The following is an 18,540-nucleotide window of genomic DNA, read 5'->3' as shown; positions in this document are numbered from 1 at the left end:
CTCCGGCTGGACGCCCATCCTTTCCTGACTATGGGAAGGTAAACAGACATTCTTGCTTGCTTGCTTGCCCGTTATAAGGTCCGAAAAAAACAACGCCATACACCAACAGAACTGCAGCTAATGTCAGCACCACCGCCTCCTCGATTCACTTACCTGCCTGTTCATTCTTTTCAAAAACCATTGTCTCCCGCGTGAACGCTTGTTTTCTAATTTCGACGCTAGAGTGCAGCACGTACTGCCCATTTTTGTAAGTAAATCTTTATGGTTTGCATAGGAATGACCACGCTTTTCCAATAGATTAGAAAAGAAAATGGTCTTATATTGTTGGGTATCATTCTGCAAAGCAAGAAAAGCCAAGTTGGAATATAATGGAGTGTTATTTCATGAAATACCATCCGATAATGAACTACGTAAGAACATTAATAGGGGTATACATGAATGATACTAGATTTTCTGTTTTTTTTTTCCTCAAGCCTTTGGCAGTCGCATATACGAAACTCTCTAAGTCAATAAACTAATTATATACTCCACATTTGATGAGTTGAACAATGAGGTATATTGACGAGGATTTATAAAATGAAAAAGATCTCTCCAGTATTAGACTTCCAAACTATACTATGTATAAGTGTTAGTAGTCTTATAGAACGGCTATGTCCTTCGGTTGACAGGTATCAGAGCAAAAACGGCAAGAGCTATCGACATGCAGTTTTCGGGAATCGATTCAATGTCCCAGGAATATTTTCCGTCTCCTTGGACTACCTTCTACTGAAGCCGGAAGTGGTTGAAATCGACCACTTCCGGTTTCAACAGTAAAGCTTATAACTCAAAACGGTGATAGATAGCCACAAACTGTTTTCGGAAATTGATTCATGGTCTCAGGGAAATAACCTCTGCACCCCTATATTTCAGTAAAACTGGAAGTTGAAGAAATTCAGTACTACGTCCAGTTTCAATGTTGATTTTCATATAGCAAAAATGATAAGAGACTTTGCGAAACGTTTCTCAGTAATCGATTCAGTCCCAAGACTATACTCCATGTCTTCAATATAGTATTCAATTTGCATAGCTTGGAAGTCTACTGTAGTTTCACAGTCAGAAACGATAGTCACTTGTATATATTGGATATTGTTGCTCTCGAGACAAGATTTAAGCTACTTCATCTCAAGAAGCTCTTGCTATATTGTGAAACGGCTTTGTCATCTCGTTTCTCATAGCTGCTGTCTCGTATCGTGGGCAACACTAATTTTAATACTAAAACAATGTATAATTTGGCTTAGAGTAAAAACAATCTATATAATATATATATATATATATATATATATATATATATATATATATATATATATATATACAGTGGCGGATCTAAGGGGGGAGCTATAGGGGCTATAGCCCCCCCCCTTGACGCTCAGGTATACACTGGATAAAATGGGCTTCAATCCTGCTTTACACTGGATAAAACGGCAAAATGTGGTTTAGCCCCTCCCTTGATCATATTCTGGATCCGCCCCTGTATATATATATATATATATATATATATATATATATATATATATATATATACAGAGAGAGAGAGAGAGAGAGAGAGAGAGAGAGTGGCCCAAAAGTAGGTATACAGTAACTTACTGATCAACCCATTGCTTTTTATATCATTTCTTATTGCTATCCATAAGGTAGACTTAGTTTCTTTATTATTTATTCTTAATGTATTTGTACTTATATCTTAAGCTCGGAACAACCAAAACAAATGAACCTATAAGCTAGAATGTTAGAGGGTATACCTGATCAATGCAGGGGTGTAGGCGTGTACCTACTTTGAACCACCCTGTATAATTACTTTTGTAGTTAATGGCGCCGATTTCTCAGTAAATTTGGGAGGGGGCATTCAGATGCAGAAGACATATATGAGGATTTTAAGACAAATTGCATTCAAATTATACCGAATATCGCGTATTCATAAGTACAATGTGGGGGGCCGGGGCCCCCGCCCCCCAGGATCGGCACTCTTGCTTATAGCATCGGAGTTCCTTCACACGAAAGCATAAAATTATATATATTGTATTTAGGCCAATATATGATTGAGCGTATTTTCATTTTTGTGCCTCAGCCGTAACATCAACAAATGTGTTTCTATTTGAACAAATATTTTTTTCTACTTCTTCAATGACTACCGCATATTATAACTTTTACACAAACCATTTAGATTTCTTTACATTCTTTTTATTAGCATGTATTGTGTACGTACAGATGTCAAACTGCAACGCAAGAGGATTGACTGTCAAACGGTAGAATGCCATGGTAGGACCTGCCACCTAGTGGCGAATTCGTGATGAACGGTACACGCATTTTTTGGCTGATTGAGCAGGCAGCTTAGAGGGAGCGGACGGATGTAGAAGGCAGTGGTCAGCACCAATATGGATTGGGCATCCACTTCCCTTGGCAACCAATCAATATTACACCATGAAACAATTTATAACTTGCTATTAACTGATTATGATCTAAAATACGACACAGTGCGCTGTCTTTCAACAACTAGTAAAGTATGTTCCTCGTCTAGAAACACGAGAAATCATCAAGACGCGCCGGGGCATTATCCTGAAATCGACAAATCCGAACTTCGCCACACATGTCTGCAACAGCTCCCTTTGAAATTTTTGGGTTGAAAGCAAAAGTATCAATTTTAAGTTTAAGCGGACGAAAAACATCACCTCCACCAGAGCGTCCTCCAGTGTTATTAGTCGTCTTAGGTGGCGTGGAACCTGAACTCACTGATGAGGAAATTTACGCCGAATTACATCAAGAAGGACTACCTGACATGCGTTGTATACGTATTAAGAATAACCAGGGTTCAACATACTTAGTCCGCATTCTTACTGATCAACAACAACTGATCTACCAACTTCTCCATAGTGCATATATATACCGGCGTCGTTATAAGGTGGAACTATCTAGCACACCAACACCTTTGCCTGTTAGATGCGAGCAATGCCAGCAATACAATTCCCATTCGACATCTGAATGTCCGAACACCATCAAATGTGGTTACTGTTCACTTGAACATCTTACAAAAAGCTGCCCTAATCTTAAGGAACCACCACATTGCGTTCGATGTTCTGAGAGACACCCTACCTATAGCTACAAGTGTAAAGCTAAGTCTAAACCTGATCCAGCTAAGCCAGAACTTATACCCATACGCTCTGTTGACACTCCAAGACCACCAGCAAATTCGCTGCGCCATCCAATAACTGCTGAAGACCTATTACGCTTCCTCACTATTTCTCTACAAAATATCAATCCTTTTGATCGCAATCATATCCTGAATCAGATCATGTATGCAGCCAAATTACTGTTTAACTTACAACTTCATGCTACATATTCCGGACCTACTGTTCATTTTCAAATTCAACCACTCGAAGTCTACGTTTAATATGGGTACTTTTACATACGCTAGTATAATACGTATCGTTATGGCTTATAACTTACTTTTTCTTAACATTCGATCAGTCTTAACACATCAAGTGCTCTTTACACAACTTCTTCAAGAACCAATTGCAGCCTTTGCACTTAACGAAACGTACCTCAAACCTCATCTGAACTGTTACTTTCCGAAATATCTCTTACTCCGACATGATGTTCCATCTGGTCCAAGAGTCTATGGAGGTACAGCTATAGGTATTAGCCAACGGCTTCTTTATAAAGCAGTCACGGTTCCACTTCCGCTCACACTCAACCTTCCTGAGCATAATGTCACGACTATTTATTGTTTAAGCCGTACCTTCGTCACCATATATTTTCGTCCAGGCAAAACAATCATCTACGATTTCTTTCGATACATCGATTCTACCTTTCGGCACTTCATTATCATAGTGGATCTAAACATTCATAGCCGGTCACAGCGGGACAAAACTAACTTTCTTGACTTTCTTCACACTGAAACAGTTGCCGAGTTCCATGTGTTATCGAAGCCTACACGTCCCGTCAGCAATACTACTCCTGACGTAATCACATCAACATCTCTCTCTCAGAGTATACAAATCGATGTGCTTGATTCCATTGGTAGGGCGATCATGTGCCTATCAAACTTGCACTTTACTGTTCTCTTCGCTCTCAACCTAAGCTACTTCCTCAGAAAGTATTCTGTTACAAGCGAGCTAATTGGGAACAATATCGCACTGATCTGGACAATGCTACTAAAACCCTACTCATGCCTGCTACACAATATGATCTTGGTAACACAATAGCTGCGCTTACTGAATCTATTCAAGATGCAGCACACCGTTCCATTCCAACAACAGAAATACAATTACATAAACCAAAATTCCCTCCGCACTATTTACCTTTCATATCTGCTTCTCGTCGAGCACATCGTGAGTATCTCGCTACGGGTAATCTTGAAGCGCTTCAACTTTATCGACAATACCTTAGAATTACGCACAATTATATTGTTGCATATAAGAAACGCCATTGGATTCAAACTTGCAACACACTTGCTAGTGAATCACACCCCAGTAAGTATTGGCGCAAATTCCATCAACTCACCGGGACAATATCCCGCACATCATACCCCATTGTCCAGAATAATCAGGCAGTCACTACTGATATGTACAAAGCTAATACGTTTGCTTCATTTTTTCAAGATATTTTTACACCTCTCCCAGGTTGGCATTAACCACAGTGCCTACAAAATTCAATAAACCGACGTACAGATCCAACCTCTGCCTCTCTGCGACCATATACCAACCACTCTTTAGAACCCAATTATCAACTTACCACTCCGATTCAACCAGACGATATTCGCCACACATTGCTCCGTAAACGGAACACTGTCCCAGGCTTTGATTCCGTTCCTATGTTCTCATCAGGATAGCATCACCTGCTTTTCTATATTTTCTCAGCAACATATATACTTTCATCCTGCCCACTGGATTTTTTCCAATCGACTGGAAATACTCAAAAGTTCTTCAATTTCCCAAACCTTAAAAACCTCCATTTGACGTACAGTCTTATCGCCCTATTCACCTCACCAGTTGCCTTTGCAAAATATTGGAACACATTCTGGTCCGCCCCATGCACGCTCATCTTGCAACACGTAACCTACTTCATATTCATCAAACCGGTTTTCGACCTCATTTTTGTACGCTGGATCGGTTATTCCGACTATCTACGGCTGTTTACAATAAATACAACACAGATTTTCCTTCTTGTCTGGTAGCCTTTGATCTAGAAAAAGCTTTTGACAAAGTCTAGCACCCGGGTTTACTATACAAACTTCATAACTATTTTCTACCATCCTCATATATCAGATTCATCCATTCTTTCTCATTAGGGCGGCTAGTACATATCTCTATTAACGGAACACTTTCTCATCCAATCTTTCTCCAATCTGGCGTTCCTCAAGGCTCGTCACTGTCTCCTTTACTATACCAATTGTATGTTGCCGACCTTGTTGTTCCAAACAACATAAGCATATTTCAGTTTGCTGACGACACCGTCATTTTCACGACGGCCCGCACAGTGCAATCCATCAGTAAAACAATGCAAACGGCAATTGACGCATTCATTCACTGGTGTAATATATGGCATTTGTGTATTAATTCTACGAAAACTCAGACTATTGTTTTACTGCCACGCAGACGTCGTTCACGAATATACAGGAATCCAAGTCGATTAGACCTCCACGTAGATCATACACCTGTCCTGGTGTCAAATACTCTCATTTACCTTGGTGTCATATTTGACTCCAAACTTACTTGGAATCCACACCTCACTAAGATCATACGCCAAGCACAAAATCGGCTCAACTTCCTCAAGCGATTAGTCAGTACAACCTGGGGCCTAGAAGCATTAACAGTCCTTAATACACATAAGGCGCACTACACTAACACATGGATACACTGCCTGGACATCCGCACCGCCAAAATTCTATCAGAAATTGGCTATCCTAGAGCGTCATGCTCTAGCACATCGTATCCGCTTACCACGTCCGACACGGTTTCTCTACAAGCTGATTAATTTTCCACCTTTATTGTATCATCTCGAACAGCTTCGTGCTCGGACGTTTGCAAGCGAATTGACCAGCAGCTTCCCATGCGACTTTATATCCTACGATACGATCGGGATCACGACATACCCTCAACTTACATCGATACTCCCCTACAGCATGTCATGACTCTTTATCATTTGCAACTAGATGATACTGTAGTGGATCCCGAAGTTTTTCACATCTACGAACCACGTGAGCTTTCATTATTCATCTTCCCATCATATGCATCGTAACTACCTATTAACATGGGTTTCCTCTGTTTTCATCAGTTCCTGAATCGTCCAGGAACAAAAGATAACTTGCATTCGTTAGTACTAACAAATCCCTGTGACGTGGCGTTCAGAGCACTGCATTTCATCTTCATTTACTTCTCTGCCCACTACACCCTGCACTTTATTCATTCCAGTTTTGCATTCGTCATAACTCAGCACGGCATGCTAATAAATGTATTTTTTTCTACAATATTACTGTTGCACACTTGGCCTCCCATTATATTATGCTTGTACCACATTATATGTTATTTCTCACCCTTCAATCACCCCTCTGAATGTATATGTACTTAATGAATGAATAAATATTAAATATATATATACACCTCTTAGACCAACCACATTAAAGTTCAATCCAATTTTTATATCTGAAACACTTACCCGAAGAAAGGGCAAAATCCTTTTATCGGGATGACGGACAAAAAAATCGCCCGTTGTTTGTCACAACAAAATCTTATAATCATTAATATTTTTGATTTTCGTAGAAGCGAATCAGAGTCGTGGATGCTTTCACGGCTGTGCATTTGCTTCAATAATTGGAAAGATGAGGGTACATTTATATGTCATAGATGTTTTTGATGTACTCAAGGATTGTAGCATAGATTTAGTCAGATGATCGCTATATATGGATTTCTTACTGTTTTATGTTTTATCTAAATTCGCTTGCCTCAAGCTTACGTATGGCTTGTTTGGCGTGTTTTCGCTTGCAATAGACTTAATGAGGCTTGTCATTGATAAGTTACGCTTGTACTTGGCTTGCATTTGAGATATTTTGACTTTTGTTCCACTTGTGAAGACAAGTTTGCCGCAAGCCTTGCCCTGATGTAACTAACTAGCTTGCCACAAGCTTCCAGCAAGCAAATTGGCTTGCATAGTAGATCTTGTAACTAACTAGCAAGCCAATTGACCAGCAAAGGCAAGTTTGCCGCAACCTTGCAGCAAGTTTATATTACTGTCTGGGTAGGCTTTGCCTCTTTTTTACTTTAAAGTGCATATTTTATCTGTTACGGTAAGGTGTAATAGCATCAACCTTTGTGATGTATTCAGTTAAACACTGTTGTACTTTTCGTTAGTATCAGGGTTTTTATGCAGAAATAGTATCGTATGAGACCAAACAAGCTCGTATTTAGTGACTTCTTCATGAGCCTCTTGATTATGGCAAAGTTAGGTGCTTATATGGAGACTAGATTTTAACAGAGAATTCTGATTAAGATGAGGTGAACACATGAACAGAACACACTTCATAATCAAGGCCAAAGGTATACGTTTGTCTCACAAGTAAAGAAAAGAATAAGCGAGATTCTCTGTGAACATATTTCTATATCAGTTTCAAAGACTAATTAAGTACGACTACTCGTCTTGATTGTTGATTTTATTTGTAGCGTTTCTTATATCTAAAGCTCTTTCATAAAACTCAGTGTTTTGATTGTTGAAATATATTTTTAAAAGATATAATGAAAATACGATGCTACATATATGAGTTCTTAGAGTAGTTATTGTTAGGGATGGCCAAAATTTTCCGGAATCGGAAATTTCACTTTCCGGATTTCGAAAAACTTCCGGAAATTAGAAAATCCGGAATTCGGAAGAACCCGGAGTTTAGAAAATTCCAGAATTAAAAAAATCCGGAATTCTCTGAATTCCGTATTTTTCCGAGATCGGAATTTTTCCCAATACCGAATTTTTTTTTTAATTCCGGAATTGGCCATCCCTAGTTATTAACATTACTTCTACTATAGTATTACTTTTATTATTATAACAACAAATAATAATAATAATAATAATAATAATAATAATAGTGCAAACATTAGAATTAAGATTTTAGGTTTCTACTACAAATGCAGTGTAAAATAAACTGTTTTTTTAAAAGTTAAACCTCTCCGATAATTGAAATTTCTGAAAAATCAGCCTTTAAAAAAAAACATGAGTAAAATTTTCCCTACTTGGGTAACTAAGCTATACATATAAACTTGATAATTGTTTCATCATTGTATTTCCAAAATAATGCCTATCTCTGTGAACTTACCAATGAAAACATTCAAAACTGCGACATATTTACATTCTGAATTTTGGAGGATAAACTACTAAAATTTTGTTAATCATTTGTTTACAGGAAATGCTTTAAAGATTTCACTTGAAAAAGATTTCATCAAAAGAGTCATTAGTAAATAAGAAATACAAAATACTTAATAGGGGTATTTGGTACTCCACGCACCATCTTACGTTACGAAGCTCGCGCCAAGTGAATTCTGTAGTGGACAAACACCGTTTGTGTTGGTTTCCTCGACGTTCTCCTGTTTCCTCCTACTTTCTTCATTCCACCATTTCATTCATTTCCCATCATCACCGTCTCCTTTAGCCTCGCAGGCATAAGAGTGGGACGTAAAACTCAAAGATTTCATTTCATATTACTTACGAAATATGGCGTGTCTATTTTAGGGTTGTGAATGTAAATTTGTCACCGTATTTAAGTTATAACAACTATGCTTTCTCGAAATAACATAGCACACAAATTTTTCGCCAACGAACACAAAAGTACTCGTTAACAACCCCAACACTAAAATACAAAACATTGGAAATACATGCATTAATGTTAACACCACATTCTCAGGATCGTGGTCTAAATGAGAAACTTTTACACTCTGAATAGCATCGTTTGCCCATTTCGCTAACAATCCTGCGTGTACCAGTCTCTTCCCAATTTCATTAATTCTTACAGTAAATGGCGATCCCTTAGGAAGAGGAAAAGTGCCCACATTAGAACATAAACTCTGTTTCACAAAATGCAAAGTATTTTTAGTGTAATATCTCAATATATTATTAGAACCGATGAGAGCGGCATCTCTCTTTCCAGTTATTCTCTGAAGGAATCTCAGGGCTTCAAGCCCACGAAGAACTATCAACTTCTCATACATGTTCCTAATGGCTTCGTTAGCTGAGTCTTTCATTAACATTAGTTCAGCTTCGAAAGTTCCAAGCACCAAATTTGAACTTGCAACTTCATCTAAAGTATTCAAGTTAGGCTGCCTATGTGGAGAGGCTAAGAATTTCATTACTTGTGCTACATAGATCGTAATTATAATAAAACTGAACAAGCCAAAAACAACAAATACAAATCTTTCTATGCTAGTAGATGCTTGCTTGAAAGCTGAGGTCTGGAAAAATATCCCCCAAACTGTTATCACTGTAGTAAGGATACTTATATTTTTGTTCCATTTGTAGTAAGTTGATTGAAAAATGGCAAAAATAACAATAGTTGAAAATATGAGTATCCAACATTTGCTTTTCATTGGAACAATGAAATTCATCCAATACGGAGAAAATTCTGCTCTTGGAACGATAATAATAGTAGAGTCAAATCGTAAAGGGTATGTTGTATCTAAATATTTATATGTCATGTACAGTAAGATGAATTCATTACAACCTATATCAGAATATCCATACTTAAAGTCACCAGCAATTCCAACCCATGAACCATTCGGCAATCTACCACCAACAGCATTCCTCGGATGTATGTGTTTGTGAATTGGAGTAAAATTCATCGATTTCACTAAGGTTTCGAAAAACTTCCCTCCAGGAAAGTCATATTCAACAGTTCCATCTGGTTTCACATTCACGGAAGACGTAGCGACCATAAATGCTGAAGATGTTATTAGTGGATATCCATTCAAATTCTTTACTTGGGAATATATCTCATTAATCTTTCTTTTGTTTTGAGTAGTACGAAATAATTTGATTTTAAATTCTTCACTAGAAGCATCCCTATAGAAGGGGTGATAGGAATATGTGGCTATTGTTACATTTGTTCCAGTAGATATTAGGGAACTAGTAATTGTGGATGCACTGACGATGACAAATATATGAAGCAACTTTAATTTCCATGCAGCATAAAACAAATTTTGTATTTCTTTAACTGAAATATAATTTCCTTCAAGAAATATTACTATAGTAGACTGTTGGTTTGGACGTTGGAAATGGATGATTTTTTGTAATACTCTAGTTAAAAGGTCCATTTCGGGTGCAATTATCAGTAATACACTTGTTTTTGGGGTAACATCTTCGATTGCATCTTCGTTCAATTTTAATATATAATCAAAATTGAATAGCGTTGCTAAAACATAAGTCTTATATAAGTTATCCAAAATATATGTCTTCAGTAAATTGGGAGCTTTTCCGTTGAGAATGGTAACAGAATTAGAAGGTAGTATTTGCTCCTTAATCAAGTCAAGTTCTGAAAATATATTATTTTGATTACTATTTGGTAAATTAATGCCTTCGTAAAGTAAACGTTGGTTCGATAATTGCACATGAAAAACCAGAAGAACAATTGATAATAAGTTTTGTATATACATGTGTAATAAATATTCCTCTTGAAGCCTAAACGAAAAAAAGAGATTTAGTGAATAATAATAATAATACTAATACTAATAATAATAATAATAATAATAATAATAATAATAATAATAATAATAATAATATGTCAGTCTTAAATTACCTTGATATAACCTAGTAATATGATAGTGTAAAAAATATGTATTGTCTGCCACATAAGAAAATGCTTGCTTTCAGCAGGATAGTATCTTTTTGCCCTTACTATGAGAATGAAATCGGTACACATTCCTTGCTACCACCTCGCGATTTAATTAAATGTTTTAAAGGTTTTAAAAGCTCAATCATTAACCAAACCGATAACTTCATGATCTCTCCCTTTGCAGTTCACACAAGACACTATAGAAATATCGTAAAACTTAATAAAACGAAAAAATGTTCTTTCACAGCGTGAAGCTTACGGTTATTGCCATGTATTTACATAGTAGAAGACTTGTGTATCTTTTTTCGTAGCTCATTGCATCCGTGTAGACTTCCCATTCAAGCGGCCCGCGTTCGAATCTCCATCCTATCGTCTTTTTTTATTATTTTTTCATTGATCAGTAGGACTCCAGTAAAAAGAAACATATGGTTACAGTTTAAGATGTGATTAGATACTCTGCAAGTATTTATTTATATATTTATTGTCAAGCGAACAAGATGAAGTAGAATTTTACAAGTGTAAAACTGTTCTAGATTTGACTAGTAACAAAAACTATGAATAAGTTTAGAGTTCAAAAATAAATTGAATTCTATTGTATTGTAGTCCATAATTAGCTATGGTCAAGGAGATGGATTTCACTTGTTTTGTGTGTGGCTTCCATCATCTTTATTTCTGGAACTAAATATAACCAATTTTATTTTTCGTTTACATATAAAATACCCACCTTTAGTTCTTAACGAAACAGATAGTATAGTGCAAAATGTCACTATGGCATAATATAAAGAAATGAAAAAATAATACATTTATACTTGAAAATGTCGAAGATAATATGACAAATATTATGAACAATTCTATAATAGAATTAAGCAATGGTTTATAATAAAATAAAGTGCAATGAAATGCAGGGTATTTAAAGTTAGCAAAAATATTTGCCCTTATATGCTGAAATACAAGTTTCTTGAATAGATAGGGAAATTTCAACTTGAAATATACAGCATGAATTTGACTCTCGATAGAGTCTGAAATATGTTACGAACTTTAAACCTTGAAGAACGCAACACAGGTTTGAGGTCCTATGGTTATAATATTGTCGTTACAAACTGTCTAAACTAGCGATAAATACAGAGAGCAGCTTACTTGAACCAGCTCCTGTTTTCCGGTTTTTTATATAAATGAACGCATCTAACGCTGGATTTTTTATCAAAAGATGTTTTTCCTTTGCATATATTTCAGGGGCAACATGTAACGTCAACATTTCATGAGGAAATGTAGCAACTGATCAAATTAAATAATGCCAAAAGTAGCTTACTTTGTTTGTTAGAACCTACTTTTGGTGGAAGTTCCTACATTTTTTTAGGTGTGTGAATACTTCGGAAGGTTTTACAGAATGCTTGTTATTATACATATATGTTTGTTCTGTTTGGTAGGAAAAAAGTTTATTATGAATACAATGGTCTGCAGAACTTTTTCTAAAATGTTAGCTGTAGTAGTTGATTTGATTTTAGCGTCCCATTCAGCAGCGAGGTTATATGAGACATGGACTTACAGGTTAACGTGCGATCCGAAACACATGAGCTCCCGCCGAGAATCGAACTCAGGTTTTAGAAAAAAGTATCTGACCACATTCAGTTCTTACCTGTTGGGGTTAGATCAGACCCTATTATACTACTGGTATTGGGAAGCAGTGAAGAAATTGGTTAAGAATTTCATAACTTGGAAGCAGTCAGACTCGTGTCCCGGTGTGAGCGGAACAGACCTGGAGACGACGAAACATCGTCATACACACGGAGAATTTGTATGACACTGTTAGTAAAACTCATATGCTTTCTGCTGGTGTAGTGACTAGCGCGTGTGTTTTTGGTTCTCGTAGTCTCGTGTTCGATTCATGTTAATGGTCAATTAAAATTTTACTTTAATTAGAATTTATTTTCATTAATCATCTCTTTCCTTAGCCTAAAGAACTTAAACGTAAAGAAAAGCATATGGGGAAAATGTTAAAGACTATACATGGAAAAGTCAGATGCCAGTGTTTTGAAAGCTATTGACAAAATAATAGAAAGACAGAAAAGAAAATCCCTTCAGAACTAAAACTGAGCAATGTTTTAACATTCATGCTTAATTTGCTACTAGCGTGACACATGAAATTCAATGTAAAATAAATACACACTAAATTCGCTACTTAACTCTTGATAACATATAGCGTTGCCACCTAACGAGATATTTGTCGTGTCTACGAGACGAGACAAGACGGACTACTTGTCTCGTCTCGCGTCTTGAAATTGCAAGCACAATTTTTGAATTTAAAACACACACACATACACAACGCAAACGTAACGGTTTCGATATTCTAACATTGTCTTCCTCGGACGACACATTTAAGATGTTAGAACATTGAAACCGTTACTCTTGCTGTGTGTGGTTTTTCTTTCTTTTTTAATGAACTTACGTATGATAGCCTTGTTAGCTTGTTTTCATAAAATTATTTCTTCATGTTTTTTTTTTTTCGGCTCTTTCTAGCATACACTACATGATTTTCTACAGTAATTTGAGTCCGACATTTACAGTTGCAACGTAATTTTTGGTTCCATTGCATTTTATTGTCAGATGCCTTAAACCTAATTTAATTGGGACTGAGGAAATAAAATTTCTTCACATATTTGTGAATTCGCACCCCTGCCCTAGATGGCCCTAGACGCGATGGCCAAAACATTTTCTTTCATCATGCTTTTGTTATTGTCTTTGAAGCCTGTCATGGTATCGCTATTCCTAGCGTCAAAATCATAATAGTAAATACCGTCGTAATTGTAATATGGCAATTTCTATATTGTTCTACACTTTCCCTGTCAAAAACATTCTTATATTATCGTATCACACATAATCCCCCACAAAGCTCATATGGCACTAACAGAGATCGAACCAACTACCACATGCACGACAGGTGAATGTTTCACGGCGAAGCTACTATGACAATTCTTGTGTGTTCTGGCCAATAACTTAGTTGTATCTTGATCAGCATTGGGCAGTCTGCTACATTTCACTTTCGTTCCCTTGATATGCTGCAATATTTTTAAGAGACAAACGAGACGGGACAGAACCTCTCGAGACGAGACGGAACGAGCACATTTTCTCGAGACGAGTCATGCTTTGCACCAGACGAGACGAGGTCTCGTGGCAACACTAATAACAGGTAATATGCAAGGTATTGTTAAACATTAAATATAACACCAAATTTTTATATCATTAAATAACTTAAATAAATAAATAACAGGTCAGCAACAATACTATTAATCTACACCTACATAGTATATAAATGAAAAATACGTTGTTTACCATAAGGATAAATGTCTCAACCGTTTGAAATTAATTTTATTAACATAGTTAACACCAAAATCGGACTTTGTCTTTGTCATACCATTTTTATTAAATTGCTTATCCTAACAGAGGAAAGGGGGTTAAAAAATTAATGCCAAAAATAGAATATCTAACGTTTGTGAGATGTAACTTTATATATAAAGAGCTTATTTAAAACGAGTGTGCACGTGTCCGACCGTATTTAGAAATTTCGGTATTTAGTGGAGAATAGGGGCACTTGTATCATTTTTGCTCAATATTTAAGAATGATGATATCGAGGTTGTGTCTTGTCATCACAGCAAAACGGATGAAACACTTGAAACTATGTTTCTATTATACTGTATTTAGCATTTGGTCCAGTGTGGGTTTCTATAGTTCATTAACACATATATCATAAGAGGAAGAGTTAGTCATAAACACCTTATTTTAAAATATGTGTGTCCGTCTTCGGTTGTCCTTAAAATTCCGCTTTTGAGGGGAAAAGGGGGCAAGTTCTAAATACGCAGTCCATTTGTGAAAGTGACATCGTGATTGTCAGCCCGATCATCACGGAAAATCGAATGAACCGTTTGAAATGATTATTTGAATACATTTAGTACTTGGAAGAAAATGGTTAGCTGACGTCCACTGGAAACTTGACAACACTTCGATACAATTTAGAGGATGGTCAACTATGCCTAAATATGACATTTCAGGTAGTAGTAAAGAGTAAGTAGAAAGAAGTAAAAGCAGATTTAAGTCTAGCATTGGAAGCCATTGAAAAACATAATGTGATGCGTGTAAACGAATAAGAAAACGTAGTTACAAATGGCTACGTTATTGGTTAAAGCAAAAAAATTGACTCGAAGAGGAATCGAACCTAAGACCCTTTGTACGGAAAACATGAGTCCTTCTAACTCTACCACGCCGTTACTTGATAACTTTACGCGTCGTGTCATACATGCGGTGAGTTGGAATCCTTAAGACGCTTTTCCTTACTATTTCTGGCTATTACGCTCCTCCAGTTTGTAATAATAAAACTTTAAATATGCACTACTGCCTCGTGAAGGATGGCCCCGAAGTTCATTTACGGAAGTATGCTTTCCCCTTGTTAGTTAGCTCTGGTTGGGTTTTCCTCAGGTTACTTTCATACAGTACATATTCTGGCGAGGAAATGAGTATTAAAAATATACTCCAAAAAGGAAAGTTTGTGACGAATCTTTCATCATAAGAAGATGAAACTAGACATTTAAACTCCTCCTTATAAATCTGTGACCACGTGGTCCATCGTTTTCGGATATCCCAACTCTACAAAAAACGCAAGGCAACTGCTAAACTGGCCAAAGTGAGTAAGTATTTTAGCTGTTTAAAATAAATCTAGAAGTTATATAGCAGTTGGACTCACTTGGATGTTTTTCATTTCACTTCGATTAATATTGGGGAAGAGGTTTGAATATTTCGTAAATAATATTTCCATAAACTTAGTCTTCTCGTTCTAAGAGTGAGCATTTCAACTAGTTCGTGTCTGGCCTTTAAAGATTTCTCCAGCCTATATTTTTAACGAATTATGTATTCTATTTTCTGATTTTTAGAATATATTTATGGGTCTTTCGAACCCGTATTAGGAACCTAGAAGCACAATTTTAGGAAGCTAAAACTCAAGTTTAATTATGGGTCGCAATAGTTCAGCGAACGATCAACTTTTATACCCAGATTTGTGACTTTAATTTATTTTAGGTTACATGAAAATTGCTCCATTCATGGCTTGTAGATTAATAGAAATCTTTCACAGTTCACAAACCAATTATCTTTACTAAAACTGATAGTTCTAAGACTGATCAGTTGGTTTATTGGGAGTGCAACGTCCCTTTCAAGACCGAGACTATATGAGACATGGTTCTACAACTTAAATAGGGATCCTAAATTAAATGATCTCCCATCAGAAATCAATTTCTTGATAGGTTTGATTCCATAAATGTTACATTCTTTTCATTCTCACGTGAGTATTCCCAAATAGAATATGTCCTTCCAGAATACATAATGTCATTCCACTCGGTATGAACACTAGTTCATTAATTATGTTCCTATTAAAGAGTGAACACGATTTCTTTTTTCAACATACTAAAACATCTAATAATAAAACAAAATATACTAATATTGTTTCTTTCCTCTTCTCTTTATGTTTTCACACAAACCAGTATTTCATTGATAACATTGTGTTCTTTCTAAGAAAAAGTGTGTTCAGTTCACAGTTAGGACACAGATAAGACAGTCACTTGAAATCGCCTCACGTTATATTGCTTTGCTCTTCTGCCCAGTGGTGACTCACCAGCTTGCTACTTTCATTTCAATTACCTGTATATTTAGTTTCAGATGAAAGCTTATTTATGTATTTTATTAATGGAAACAAATTCAAAACACCATTACTTTTGGTCTACCTAGGTAGAATCAACTTGTAGCCTTATATTGTTACCTTAGACAAGAATAAGTAAAAATCTAATAGAATTAAACCATATATAAAACTCTAATAGTACAAGTAATAATTGTTTCTTCGACGAAAAGAAAAAAGTAAATATTACAAGAAATCGCTGTTTCTTGATGAAAAGAGAAAAGTAAATACTACAAGTAATGGCTGTTACTTCGACGAAAAAAGAAACTTCATTTGACGAAGACTCGAACATGGATCAGCTAATTGGAAAGTTAGAACGTTACCCACTACGCCAAATACCAAGATATTTTTTCCTATACACTTTAAACATTCAGCTTGTGATTTTTGCTTCTGTCGTCTTGCCATATAACAGCTTCTCTGCTTTCCCTGCTCGTCATACTATTCATGTTGTTTGTTGTGTAAATTGCATTTGCAAACGTAATATATTTTGTTGATTTACCAAGATCCACAGCTCTAAAAGTTTTTAAGGTCAATTACATTAAGTGAACTGATTTTCTCATGTCTTCCATCGATTCAAAGGGCAAGAGATGCTATCCAGCAGAAAATATGCATTTTCTTATATGACAGACAATATATGCACATTTGTGATTATACAATATATTGAGATTATTGTATTGAGCCTTTGAAATCTAATTTTGTCATACACACACACACACACACACATATATATATATATATATACACTCTGGTCTGTTAACAACAAAAAAGGCTCGTATCGTAACAGGCCGGACACAAGTATGAAACTTGGCAGACTGAAAGTACTTCGGTATTCAATTCGTTTTAGGGTCGGGTGCCAAAATTTTCTAGCCACCATTTTAAAATATGGCGCCATATTTGATTTTTGGGATGTTCTCTTAAAAGATCATTATCTCGGTAACGAATGGTTCGATTTTGATGATTCTTTCTTTAAAATTATAAGTTAATCCTGAATGTAATCGATTATAACAGTAATGAAGACAAGGAAATATAATGAAAATGATAAAATTAGAAACATTTTAGATTTTATAAAACACATTTACATATTAATGAATCTTCTTTCAAAATGATCCATTTTATGAGAACATGTGCCCTATAACGTTTGAAAGTACATAAAAAGAGCTTTACTTTGATGTATAATATGTTAAAATGCGATTAGAAATAGTCGAAATATAGTTAAATTAACTAATTAGTACAATAGAATACAAGGAGTATGCAGAGAGTCAACTCGACGAGACTTAGCGTTGCGCGATTACAAACATGCTCGGAACCCGGCAAATTAATATTATTTTTTTCTCCACTTTTGTGAATTGTTATTGAAAATAATATTAGTGCCGTGCCGTAGGGGGGGTGTGGCGAGCGGGGCGGGGCCGCAAAATTTGGGATGAAAAAAGAAAACAAAGAAGGAAAGAAAAATAAGAAAAATTACTTGTTTGGAAAATGCATGTACACATAGATAAAAGGAAAAAGGTAATAAAAGTGTTCAAAATCAAGGAAAAGCAGGATTTATTTTTGAAGATTTTATTACGCTTAGCGCCAACTATGGTGGCACTTCGCGGCTGGTCTGCCGATCTCACTTATATGTATTGGGGCGCCGTTGTATACTCTCGCCCCGAGCGCTGATTTTTCACAGCACGGCATTGATCAATATTATTTATATTACATTGCTCTTGTTATTAAATGAACATTATATTGTTCATATGAATTATGTACGACACCAGTGGCGGATCCAGGATATGATCAAGGGAGAGGCTAAACCATAGTTTCCAGCTTTATCCAGTGTAAAGCAGGGTTGAAACTCATTTTATCCAGTGTATACCTGAGCGTCAAGGGGGCATCTGCGCCCTCTTGAATCCGCACCTGTAAGACACTATACAGCCAATTCATAAATGCGTCTTTGCATAATTATACATTAATTTTTAAACTTAACTTCTTCAAACATAA

The 18,540-nt window shown here is 36.0% G+C and overlaps 1 protein-coding gene across 1 annotated transcript; it reads right to left on the bottom strand.

Moving 5' to 3' along the window:
- Nucleotides 1-8,744: 8,744 nt before the first annotated feature.
- Nucleotides 8,745-9,944, bottom strand: LOC145661654 (uncharacterized). The gene has a single exon (XM_081726977.1). It carries the CDS (start codon nt 9,942-9,944, stop codon nt 8,745-8,747), a length of 1,200 nt encoding a protein of 399 aa, XP_081583103.1.
- Between the last annotated feature and the right edge of the window lie 8,596 nt (nt 9,945-18,540).

Source organism: Thermobia domestica, chromosome 10 (genome assembly GCF_964235325.1).
Source record: "Thermobia domestica chromosome 10, izTheDome1.hap1.1, whole genome shotgun sequence".
NCBI lineage: Eukaryota > Metazoa > Arthropoda > Insecta > Zygentoma > Lepismatidae > Thermobia > Thermobia domestica.
This window is presented reverse-complemented; position numbering and strand designations above follow the sequence as displayed.